Source organism: Salvelinus alpinus, chromosome 29, assembly GCF_045679555.1.
Source record: "Salvelinus alpinus chromosome 29, SLU_Salpinus.1, whole genome shotgun sequence".
NCBI lineage: Eukaryota > Metazoa > Chordata > Actinopteri > Salmoniformes > Salmonidae > Salvelinus > Salvelinus alpinus.
In genome coordinates, this window is record NC_092114.1 from 38222975 (window position 1) to 38236288 (window position 13314).

At 40.6% G+C, this 13314-nt stretch overlaps 1 protein-coding gene across 5 annotated transcripts in view; it reads left to right on the top strand.

Moving 5' to 3' along the window:
• LOC139558960 (collagen alpha-1(XIV) chain-like) overlaps positions 1 to 13314 on the top strand; it is a 95389-nt gene that overhangs the window by 54638 nt on the left and 27437 nt on the right. For all 5 annotated transcript variants that reach the window (XM_071374497.1, XM_071374498.1, XM_071374494.1 and 2 more), the window contains 10 exons: positions 3055 to 3201; positions 5415 to 5489; positions 7610 to 7749; positions 8290 to 8413; positions 9481 to 9624; positions 9788 to 9952; positions 10059 to 10097; positions 10497 to 10635; positions 11226 to 11368; positions 11697 to 11806. In XM_071374497.1, coding sequence (XP_071230598.1) covers positions 3055 to 3201; positions 5415 to 5489; positions 7610 to 7749; positions 8290 to 8413; positions 9481 to 9624; positions 9788 to 9952; positions 10059 to 10097; positions 10497 to 10635; positions 11226 to 11368; positions 11697 to 11806 — 1226 coding nt within the window. The remainder of the gene's footprint in view (positions 1 to 3054; positions 3202 to 5414; positions 5490 to 7609; positions 7750 to 8289; positions 8414 to 9480; positions 9625 to 9787; positions 9953 to 10058; positions 10098 to 10496; positions 10636 to 11225; positions 11369 to 11696; positions 11807 to 13314) is intronic.

Below are 13314 nucleotides of genomic sequence, written 5' to 3' on the forward strand. Positions count from 1 at the left end.
TTTTAATGCCCTCAAATTGGTCTAAATTCCATATTGTATGCCCTTCCATAGGATTATACGAAATAAATCCTGAATTAATGAGATAACCTGGCATTAATCTAATTCTAGCCAATTAATGACATCCAATTAACAATTTCTCCTAATATACAGTTAGCATTTAGTGGGATTTATGCAACAGGTGGAATATTTCAGTTATAGAACATTTAAAATGTCAATGTCACATTAATGCTGTGTCGATCCAAATATGAGTATAATCTGTCAGATAGGGAAATAATGCAAGCAATTCATCAAGTTTAACACTGAGACCTAAATTTCATTATTATCATGTAGCGTTTCGCAAATTGCAATTTCGCAGTATTACCTTTGGGAGCTCCTGAAATATTAGATCTATCAGCCGGCATTAGGCCCAAATTAGGATTTATGATGGCTAGATAAATATATAATTACCCAGAGAAAATACCACCTCGGTGTATGTGGGAAAATGGCTTGAATTGAGGCCTTAAGGGGAATGTTCCGGGAAAAAATGTATGGGGTGAGAAATGAGCCCGCCACCTATACAGGAGACCTAATAGTGAGATTCTATTCAGATTAAGGCCACCGCTTGGGTTGCCAGATATTTGAATAACCCCCAGTTTGTGTAAGAGGCACAGGTCTTGATACATGTTTAAGACACAGCTTTAGTATGTTCAATAGGTGCTAATACTGTGTGCATATTCAGCTCTGTGCTTTTTGATGACTTAATACAGTGTTAGACACAGTAGTCATTGGAAATGACTGTATAGGATGTGTTTGATATGAGGCTGTTACTTTGTCAGAATCTCCCCACCTTCAAGTTCTATTATGTATTACTCGGCTACATTGTCAGTGATTACAAAATATGCCAACTGTACCCCTGGTATCATCTGTCATTATGGCTGTAATAATACTAGTCCTCCAATTCAGAAGATGCTTCACTTGTGTCACGCTCAGATATTGATATTTACTTGATGCTTAAAGGGATACTTCGGGATTTTGGCAACGAGGCCCTTTATCTACAGTGCATTCTGAAAGTATTCAGACCCCTTCACTTTTTCCACATTTTGTTTACGTTGCAGCCTTATTCTAAACTGGATTAAATAAAATACAAAATCTCATCAATCTACACACAATATACCATAATGACAAAGGGCAAACAGGTTTTACATTTTTTTTGTAAATGTATATAATTTTTTTAACTGAAATTATTTACATATTTATTCAGACCATTTGCTATGAGACTCGAAATTGAGCTCAGGTGCATCCTGTTTCCATCATTGAGATGTTTCTACTTGATGGGATCATTCTTAAATGGAAGAAGTTTGGAACCACCAAGACTCTTCCTAGAGCTGACCGCCTGACCAAACTGAGCGATCAGGGGAGAAGGACCTTGGTCAGAGAGGTTAAATGCGGTGGTTCGCGCTTTTAGTTTTGCACGAATGCTTCCATCTATCCACGGTTTCTGGTTAGGGTAGGTTGATTTGCCGAAAGGAGGTCGGGGGAGGGCCTTGTAGGCATCTCAGAAGTTGGAGTAACAGTGGTCGAGTGTTGTGGCAGCGCGAGTACTACAGTCGATATGTTGATAGAACTACGGCAGCCTTTTTCTCAAATTTGCTTTGTTAAAATCCCCAGCTACAATAAATGCAGCCTCAGGTTATGTGGTTTCCAGTTTGCATAAAGTCCAGTGGAGTTCTTTGAGGGCCGTCGTGGTATCAGCTTGAGGGGTGATATACACGGCCGTGACTATAACCAAAGATAATACGGTGATAATACGGTCTACATTTGCTTGTGAGGTATGTTATCACAATTACACCATGAGTCGTTAATCATGAAACATACACCCCCGCCCTTCAGACAGTATATCCCGAAAGAGCCATGTTTCCAAGAAGCAAAGTATGTTACAATCCCTGATGTCTCTCTGGAAAGAGATCCTCGCCCTGAGCTCGTCAACTTTATTATCCAGAGACTAAACATTAGCGAGTAATATACTCGGAAGCGGTGGGTGGTGTGTGCGCCTCCTAAATCGGACTAGAAGACCACTTCGAGTACCTCTCCTCCGCCGGCATCGTTTTTGGTCGGTTTCTGGAATCAGTTCAATTGCCCTGGGGGGTGTGAACAAAGGATCTGCTTCGGGAAAGTCGTATTCCTGGTCATAATGCTGGTAGTGCTGGTGAGTTACCACCGCTCTGATATCCAATAGTTCTTCCCAGCTGTATGAAATAACACAAAACATTTTCCTGGCTAACAATGTAAGAAATAATACATAAAAAAACTAAATACTGCAAAGTTTCCTAAGAGCAAGAAGCGAGGCAGCCCTCTCTGTCGGCGCCATCTTAGATACCCAAGAAGATTCGAGGCTGTAATCGCTGCCAAAATGTTTATTTGCAAAAATGTCTAAAAACCTGTATTTGCTTTGTCATTATGGGGTAATGTGTGTAGATTGATGAGAAAAAAACTAAAATTTAATCCGTTTTAGAATAAGGCTGTAATGTAACAAAATTTATAAAAAAGTCAAGGGGTCTGAATACTTTCCGAATGCACTGTCAGATGTTATGTCTCTGTGTCCAGTATGAAGGAAGTTAGAGGTAGTTTTCCGAGCCAATGCTAGCTAGCATTAGTGCAATGACTGAAATGTCTATGTGTATCTACTAGCTTGCTTTGCTAGATACCTATAGACTTCCACTAATTTTGTTAACGCTAGTTAGCATTGGCTCGCGAAACTATGTCTAACTTCCTTCATACTGGACACAGAGACATACATTTTTTATCCACGAGTTCATCTGACTCTAGGTAAATTGATAAAGGGCCTCTACCAAAATCCCGGAGTATCCCTTTAAAAAAATATGGTAGACCCAAACCCTGGAAGAGAGGTTGTACAATAGAATGTGGACATCTTTGAATTGGAATTCTAGGAATTGGAATTCATTACATACATTTCTATGGTGAACATGCTCCTGCTGATGACAACAGCATTGATTGTGATGGTAACTAGTGGTAAACTATGTACAGTATGTGATGGTAATTCTGTCTTCATTTTAGATGGATATAAGCAGGAGGCAAGGCTGGGAGGAGGAACCACCCGGCACTGCTTCAATGACCTGACAGCTAACACGCAGTACAAGATCAGTGTGTACGCCCAACTCCAGGACACAGAGGGACCTGCAGTCTCCACCACAGAGAAGACCTGTAGGTGTCCTCCTCAACAGCTGCTTAGTGTACACTCTACGATAGCCCTACAACCGACTTGCTACTATTCTCAGAAAGGTTTCTTACGATATTGTGACAATATTGTGACAACATAAGTTCCAACATCACCACTGTAAAGACCTGTCGCTGTCGCCCGGCCTCAACATTCTAGCTTATGGGTTGGTAACAGGCAGCTCGCGGGCCATAACTGGCACCCAAAATGTATTTTGGCCCCCCAAAGTTTTTAGTAAAAAAAATTAAGACTGTAAAATCACTAGCTAAAAATGTGTTTAATTTACGAAATCTATTCCTAAGTATCCCCACTGTCGGGGTAGGTTCCTTATTTCTTGTCAATCATTGGCTTATTGGTGAAATCAGCAGTCAGACAATATCTTCTTTAAGTAAATCAATCAAACCTTTATTAATGCAATTGCAGACAGAAGTTGACAACGGAAACACAGCACGTATGTTTCAGAGTAAGTTCTGCAAAATAAAACAGGTCAAAGTTGCTTTAATATGCTTGCAGTCAACCCCTAGTGATGTAACTGCCTACGTCAACACCTTCTACTCATGAGACCAAGCCCATGCATATACAGTTATACAAACTTGCAGGAGAAAACAATAGTCCAGTGGGACTACTAAGGGCTCAGCAGTAATGTTTCATTCACGTGTGGCTTACAGTGGTATGTCTGACCTGTCTCTTATCTATTTACTCCCCTGCAGGGGTCTGTGTCTATCTCTTTTAGACTTGACGCGCTTTCTCACAGACACCCAGTTTTGACCGCAATGGCTCACACATCTGCTCAGACCGTTTCTATAAGAGGCAGAGACTAGAAAAGAACTGTGGAACAGTATTAAACCTTATAATGCATATATTGCTAATCTGTGGTCCAGGAACCTATACATGTAGTGGGAAGGGTCTTATAGCCCTTCCCCTTCTATTAATACAACATAAACATAATCAATTATTATAATATATCAATCATTTGGTGCAGCCCATATCATGACCCCCATCACTACACATAAAAAAATAGACGTATGTGATCGTGTCTCAATGTAATCTCGGTATAAAATTATTGTTATTTTGAAATACAATCTCTTTTTGGGCTTAGTTGTGGTCAATTTGCAGTGTACAAATTATTAGAATTATGTTCCGGCCCTCCGACCATTTTTTCGACAAAAAACGACCAGTGTCTGAATCTAGTTGCCTACCCGTAGGTCTAGATGCTTAGTATTCTTTACTCTACATGCGACATACAGTACTACTACAACCAACTTGAGACATACTATTCTTACAGCATAGTTACAACATTGTCACAATGTTTACAATGTTTACAACAATTTACACATTTCTCAACATGGACAAAACACTGAGAACATACTTGTACTAAAAATGATTCCCTCTAGACTGTAGCAACATTCTTAGAACATTATCCAAACCAAACATACAGCCGCATGATTTACAGACAATCACAACATTTTCACAACATTATTAGCCTCCTGGGAGGCACTTTAATGCCTCCCTGCACTGTCGGAACTAGAAGCACAAGCATTTCGCTACACTCGCATTAACATCTGCTAACCATGTGTATGTGACCAATAGTATTTGATTTGATTTGATTAAGAGTGAATTGTGATTGGGTCTGTGGCCAACTCACAACAGTAATCAAGGCACTCTCGACCAGGCATTTGTTTGCATTGAGTTGATTTACGTTGAGTTTAGACACCGATTTATAGCTTTGTTTTGATACAGATTACAGCTTAAAGGCCTTTTTAAATTGCCCTGCGTTTCCCCAAGCTGCCATCAAAAGTAATTCCCAGTTTGAGGTAGCTGAATTACTACGGCGATAAAGTCTATGTGGTTTTCAGCAGGGTTTCTGAGATAGAAAAAAACGGTACAATTCATTTCAATTTGACTGCCGCTGTTGGTAGTGATCAAGCTAGAAAATTACATGGGTAACTTAATCATAAACTAAACATGCTGCTAAGCATAAGTTACCATCTCGGATTTACTCTCTTAATTCCTTCTGATTCTTCTATCATCCGACTGATTATATATATTATGTTTGATGGTAGTATCAATGAGGTGAAGATTTTTTTTTATACTGTAAATGAAAGCATCACCAAGCATGTTTGTCAGGTGAGGTGACATAGACATGTAATAAGGATGTTATAATGATGTGTGTGTGTCTTATGTCATTGCTTTCATGCAGTCCCTGTTCCCACCCCGGCACCCACCAGACCACCCACTACGACCGCTCCTCCCAGTATACCCTCAGTCAAGGAAGGTAAGATAAAAGACCTGTTGTTAACAAATACCTGTGGGTCCTATTGTGGTGCATTCTTCTAATAAGAGGGTATTTCCACTCCATTCCTATCTGGTGACCAGTACTTATGTCATCAGTGTTTTCCCTAGTAATATCTTGGGTGGGCTGCTGGAGAGAAATACTTTAGGTCTGTATTTTATTTAGTAAGCTATAGTGCTTTTTGCTTTGTCTCAAAATCACTTCATGTACCTAAATAGGGTAAAGGGAACTCATACTGTACACCACCACTGTAAACATCTACCTGTGTGGTGTATCGTAGCCATTTTGCACCCGAATGCTCACAAGTCACTAGGCATTGGCGAATATATACTGTAGAGATATCCCCTATGGTAGATTATCTACACATATATTTGCGTGCAACTCACTTTGAGTGGCATTAACCTTAACATCATTTTGTTTGGTGCTCAAGGAAATTTGAAGGGCTTTGACTTCCAGGCAATGCCCCCAATGGAATAACTAGCACTAGTGCAGTCAGGACTAAAGATATTGAAGGTAAATCAGAGAGCCCTCAGAACTGTCACGTTCCTGACCTTATTTCCCTTGTTTGGTCAGGGCGTGAGTTGGGGTGGGTTGTCTATGTGTGTTTTTCTATGTTGGGGTTTTGTGTTCGGCCTGGTATGATTCTCAATCAGAGGCAGCTGTCAATCGTTGTCCCTGATTGAGAATCATACTTAGGCAGCCTGGGTTTCACGTTTGGTTTGTGGGTGTTTGTTTCCTGTGTCAGTGTTTGTGCCACACGGGACTGTTACGGTTAGTTCTTTTGTTATTTTGTATTGTATCTTGTTTTCGTGGATATTAAAATCATGGAAACTTACCACTCTGCATATTGGTCCTCCGATCCTTCTCGCCTCTCCTCGTCCGAAGAGGAGGAAGAGATAGACTGCCGTTACAAGAACAGGCAGTTACCATGGAAATCACTCTGTCAAGTTGCGGGGTCAATTTTCAACCGGTCCCTGACTGACATTCAAACGTCAAATGACTCCTGACACAAATTTGTGTATCTAATACAAGTTCATATATGCAGTGTCTATTGCAGTCATGACTACAGACGTCTGAAATGATAGTAAAGCTGTTTAATGTGCTTTTGGAATAATCACAAATCTTTTCAGACTTCCAAAAATGGTCCCATTATGAGCTTTTGAGTCTGAGATAATACTGTAAGCCGGAACTTGTGTTACAGTCTTGTATCAAGTCAGAATATTTCATAGTTTACAATTCTCCAACGAACACATTCAACATAATATTATCTGAAGATATAACGTGTAGAAAATAAGTAAAAGTTTACCTTTATTTGCTGTTTTTGACAACAATAATCTTAGCAGTTTCCTTTCTTCCTACACAGTTTTCTGGGATGAGTTTTGTAAAAGTGAATTGAAAACTCACTCCCCTTTCTGTTGGAACTTAGACCAAGTCCATTTTAAAGCCTGTAATTCGTTTTTTTTTTTATTATTATTGTTATTGTTGGCATGGGAAATATCAACAAATGCAACTTTTAGTTCACTTTGCATCCCACCTACTAGCAACTTGGTTATTGTCTTTGGTTCCTTTGAAAATCACAGAGCAGAACAGAACAAAAAAAGAAAGCAAACAACAGGAACTTAGGTGTTATACTGGTCAATCTAACCCTGGCTGGCCCTGGTATGAGAGGGAAGTTGTTGAGATAATTGCCAATCATCACAGCTCCTCTCTCGTAACCTGTGGAGAAAGAGAACGCTCTCTCCACTCTCCATTGTGATTCTTCCACTGCTGCCTGCTGAGGCTAGTGTCCGTTTGTATTACCTCAATATATGCTGTCTATCAGAACTCTTATTGTATGCACTGAATTTAAATTGCCCTTGATAAGAGCATGTTCTAATTGGCTTGGAAATGGAAATGTCCTTTTCTGTCTCCCTCTGTCTCTTTCTCTGTTTGTGTACTACTTTCTCTCACTCTTCCAATCTCTACCCTCTCCTCTTCTCCTTTTCTCACTCCTCATCCCTCTCCCCTCTTTCCTCATCTCAACATTCTTCCTCCTCCCTGCGCCTACTTTTATGTACTTCTCTCTTTCTCTCTCCTCTCTCTCCCTTTTTCTCTCCTGACAGTTTGCAAGGCGGCCAAGGCAGACCTGGCATTCCTAGTGGACGGCTCCTGGAGCATCGGGGATGACAACTTCCTGAAAATCATCCGCTTCCTGTACAGCACCACAGGAGCCCTCGACATCATTGGACCAGATGGTACTCAGGTAAATATTGACTCGACCAACCAATGGTTCTGTGGCCAGCTAGCACTTACAGATGTAGGATCTTAATTGGATCACCCTGTTGCAGGAGAACTTTCCTGAAATCCAGGAAATATAAAACTTGTAGTGTATTTGAGGTTTAAAAAGGCTTCTGAAGTTTGACATTTCAGACTTTATTTTCCCTTGTAAATTGTATCAATCTCTACAAAAATGTCCATTAATTATAATCCACATAATACTTCCTATTTCCTGTTGCTGCAGGATTATTTTCCTGCTGTACCAAACTGGCTCAAATTACGATCCTACATCTGTACAGTATTTTACTTCATCTTGGAAGTGATATACTCAAATAAATTGTCATAAATGGTCTTGGAACACCTTTGTTTGACTATGTGTCATGTGTGCTTTTATGAACAATACATTTATGCTGTCCATTATTAGTCCACTCATTTACTACCCCCCCCCCACACACACACACACACACACACAAAACTCTGAAATGCCACATTTTCAATTGAACTCAAAATATCTTTCTCCCATCAGGTTGCCATTGTCCAGTTCAGTGACGATGCCAGAACCGAGTTCAAACTTAACTCGTACGACAACAAGGAGAGGCTGCTAGAGGCCATTAACCGCATCTCCTATAAGGGAGGGAACACCAAGACAGGCAAGTGGACGGGCCTTATTCACTATATTTAAAGCAATGTTTTGACCATCAAGGCAAACCTTTGTCAAACCTTATTCACTCTCTACCAATGTAGAGTTTCATACTATTACTCTGAAGCATACATTAAAGGAAAAAAAACAACAAAAAAATACTTCATATTCAACATCTCCAGCACCACCCCAACATCAACATATGTGAAAATGGCACTTTTCTATGTTTTGTAGTAAAAAAAATAGAGGAAGATAAGTGCTTCCAATGACATCATCAACCAATTAGTAGACAATTAGTAGGTTATTAGTAGTACATGCCTACTCACAATTGGTCAAAATCACACGACGCACACCGATGAAGTCATTGGAAACACTTATCTTCTTTTCGACAAAACATAGAAACGCACCATTTTGACATAGTATGTTGATGTTGGGGTGGTGCTGGAGATGATGAATATGAAGTAGAAATATTTTGGAGTTTCCCTTTAAGTTTCTTTTTCTTCTTTTTTTTTGCATGTCTAAATGGACTACCATAACAGTAAAGTAACAGGATGACTGAATCCCATTGAGACAGCTGTAGATGCCAGATGAACAGAAATACCCTTTATTGACTTTCCTTTTGTAACCTGCTGAAAAATAATCAGTCATTGTAATCAAGCAGGCCAGAGTAATCAAGCCTGGCTTCCGAAGAACAGTGAGATGCTGTCATTAATCAGTGGATCCCCAAGGGGAGCGATAATGCATTCATCTAACAATGTTTTTTTTCTCAAACGGGTGCAACGAAGAAGTCTGCTTGGTAATGCTAATTGTTGCATTGTGTTCTCCTTTGAATATGCTGTATTTGTGTGTAATGTGTATTGTTGCAGGTGGGGTGGGAATAATAACGAAGAAAATGTGTTGTTGCTGAATATTTTTGCAGTGATAGTGATAACCCAACACCACGATCCTCTACCAAGGAACCTGGCTATATCCTGCTGTCGATATTGCTGTGAGTGTAACTCCTTTCTTTATCTTCCCCTCCTTTCCTCCCTCTCTCTTTCTCTCCCTCCATCCCTCCCTCTAATTCTCTTACTGTAGGGCTAGCCATCCGGCATGTGAAAGACACCATCTTCACAGTGGGAGGTGGTATCCGGAGGGGCATCCCCAAAGTGCTGGTGGTGTTGACTGACGGGCGCTCTCAGGACGATGTCAACAAGGTCTCCAAAGAGATGCAGATGGAAGGTGAGGCACATGATGCAATAATTTAATTGAATAGATTGTGGTACATGAAAAGAACATTCTACAACACAAAAAAGTATCTGTATATGTTAATCCAACAAAATGTTTTAGTTAGGCATGTACATAACACACTATTGGCAATACTGTATGCTTACCTTCTTCACAGGGTACATTGTTTTTGCCATTGGTTTTGCGGATGCGGACTACGGGGAGCTGGTGAGCATCGCCAGCAAGCCTAGCGGGAGACACGTTTTCTTTGTGGATGATTTAGACGCCTTCAAGAAAATTGAGGAAAAGCTGGTCACTTTTGTTTGTGAGGCTGCCACTGCCAGTGAGTCCTACAGGAGCAAAATCTAAATCTGTTATTTAAAAGCACAGGGGGCATATTATTGTGTGTATTTTAATCCATGCAGTGACATAAATGTTTTGTCTTTCAGCTTGTCCTTCGGTGGCGATGAGTGGCAGTACCTTGCCAGGTTAGAGACTGGAGCATACTTACTTATTCATGTGTCCTGGCACACAGGGCACAGTCAAGGCCTCTCTACTCTCAGACCCGTTGACTAGTTATGACCCCAGTATAACTGTTATGCACAAAATCACTGTAAACTGAACAGGTACAGTACAGTTGACTCCTGCTAATTGCACATCAGATAAGTGCAAACTCTGGACTTAAGACTACGTGAAATGGCCTCTTTCCGAGTGCACATGTAAGTCAGAATATCTTAATGATAAGAAGTAGAAGCTCAGAATTGAGAAGTCATGATCAAAACAGCCAGTCACAATTAAAAAACGGATTATTTTTACTTGTCACTAGTACTGTGCATGGACATGTCTGCTTTTAAACCAACTCATGGTTGTTTATGTTGTGGCTGCAGGTTTCAGGATGATGGAGATGTTTGGCCTGGTGGAGGGTATGTATGGACATGTATCAGGAGTGTCCATGGAGCCTGGCACCTTCAACAGCTTCCCCTGCTTCCGCCTGCACAACAACTCCCTCCTTGCCCAGCCCACCAAGTATGGACACTAGCATCTTAACTAAAAGGCATTACAGTACATTGCCTTCTATCAATCATGTAGAATTTAGTAGACACTCTTGTCCAAAGCGACAAAACGTCAGTGAGTACAATGAGCATGATACAGGTAAAGCTACTCTATGACAGCGGTAAGTTTTGGCACCACTTACCCAATGATAACATAAACAACACCTTACAACATACAACTTACTCTACTCCCCTGAATTGAATCCTCTTTTCCTGTCACTTGGCCTGAAAATTACAATGAAGAGGTGGTGATAATGACAGACAGCTGCCCTCACCTGGTGTATTTCTGCAACAATCCCACATCACAGAAAACATAGTCATTTTGTGTCTCATTCTCAAATTATAATGCAGCAAATGTGATACATATACAGTATGAAGAAACAATAGCTTCCTGCGCTTAACCTCTTTTTAGAATTGAATGACACTATTGAAAGAATTGAATTGGCAAGTTGAAACAGCTTTTGAAATGGTGTTTGATAGCAGTTGAACTCTGTGAAGGTGCTACAACAAAAGCCACTGTACGTTCAGACTAGAGCCTATTGTTCTGGGAACTTTCCACCCCAGGTTTATCCACCCCGAGGGTTTGCCCTCCGATTACACCATCACTATGCTGTTCCGCCTGCTGCCTGAAACGCCCAAGGAGCCCTTTGCATTGTGGGAGATCCTCAACAAGGACAACGAGCCCCTTGTGGGCCTCATCCTGGACAGTGAGTAGGATGCCGGGGGACGGGGCTGGGTCTTAGCTGGGACCGTGTGTCAAGTTCACATTGTTTGGTTGCTGTCATAAGATAGGCAAAGCAATGGACATTTTGCCTGGTGTCTCTGCTCATATATCAATTGTGAGCAGCACAATGATTTGTGTGTAAATCATTCGTATGTTGAAACATTTTCTTTATGTATAGTAGGCTACATGTCTAGTAAACCGTCCATGCCTCCTCTATTTGAAACGAGAACATTCCTCACTATTTTCGAGTTTGTACTGAATATGTTATGAAACTGCAGAAAGTTAGGCAAACGTTCTCTTTCCAACGCTAGACGGTGGCAAGACCCTCACCTTCTTCAACCATGACTACAAAGGACAGTTTCAGACTGTGACCTTCGAGGGACCTGAGATCAAGAAGCTCTTCTACGGCAGTTTCCACAAGGTCAAAGTTCAAAAACACTCTTTGTTATCTCACTTCCTCAGTGCAACGCTGCTGCAACATCACCCTAACACTTCAGGGGATGTCCTGCTTCCTGGCTGTAAGCCAGCTTGTTGAGTGATGTTAAGTCACTCTTGTCTGGCTATCAGTGGAGCTTACAATACCTTTGCCCTGATACATGGCTGTAGACTCCTATGTTATCAGGGCTAACAATACCTTAGGCCTGAGACATGCCTGTAGACTCCTATGTTCTAACAATACCTTTGCCCACATCCATGGCCTGCTGCTTAAGTGAATGAGGATATTCACCCACTTGCCAATGTCATAATCATCCTCTTTCTATTGATGCCAAAACTTTGCTTGGCTACTTACATTATCATCCATGAGTCAGACGTAGCACCTGAAACAAACACCTACCTTTTTTGATGACGTTTTTAAATCACTTATGTTTTGACTATTCAAATAGTTTCAACTTTTTTGCTGCACAATAATAATATAATATTCCATTTAGCAGATGCTTTTATTCATGCATACGGGTTCCCCCAGTGGGAATTGAACCCACAACCGTTAGTGGTGCATGCACTGTGCTCTACCAACTGAGCCACTAGCATTAATATATAGTGCATTAATATATAGTGTGGGTAGTACTGTGCCATTATGATGTTCATAAGAAATGCCCATCATATTTCACTTGCTATCTGCTGAAATAAAATAACATATTTTAAAAAATGCTAACCATGTGGAATGAAGCTGGCACCAGAAATATTGCCAGGATAATGAATGCAAATTTGAATCATAGCCACTTTCAAACAAGCTAAACAAACTAAACTATGCAGGGAGGAGGAAATTGATGTGACTGAAAGTGACTATGGCCTGGATTCATGTAACCCACTGTTGCCTTTTTCCTCAGCAAATTATCACCAGTGATTACTGCAATTCTTTCCCCTGCCAATCCATAAGTATTCTCATGTGTCATCTTGTCAGCACTTCGCCCATCAGGCTTGGTGATAATGTGGTAATATTTTAGATTACCTCTCAAGAAGACTTGACTAACGGCTAGATACTTCTCTGACTCCTTGCATTGCAGTGGGTGTTTTTTTAAGACGCTTAATTCAAATGATTCATCGGGAATCTGTTTTTGTCGAAAAAAATAGGTAAATACAAAGGAAATGCTACAGTTCCATCCTTATCAGCGCTTTAACATAGTAATGCACCAATGTCAAACAAAGCTGAAAGTGCTGTTTCATAAAGACACACATTCACAGTTGATAATCAGGTATGAATAGATATTTGCTTGAGTAATGTCTTGAAATTCCCCCATATATTTCCCCCACGAGACATCCCATTTCCAACGAAGCATACAGTAGAAGCTTGACGTGTCAAAGGTAGAAAAACATCTGAAATCCCCCGACTTCAAAACTGACTCTTTTGTTTCGGGTGACTAGTGGAATGCTCGCGCAGAAATCTGTCCTTATTTTACAGCCTGTGTCTCTTTGAACCTCAGTCTGTTT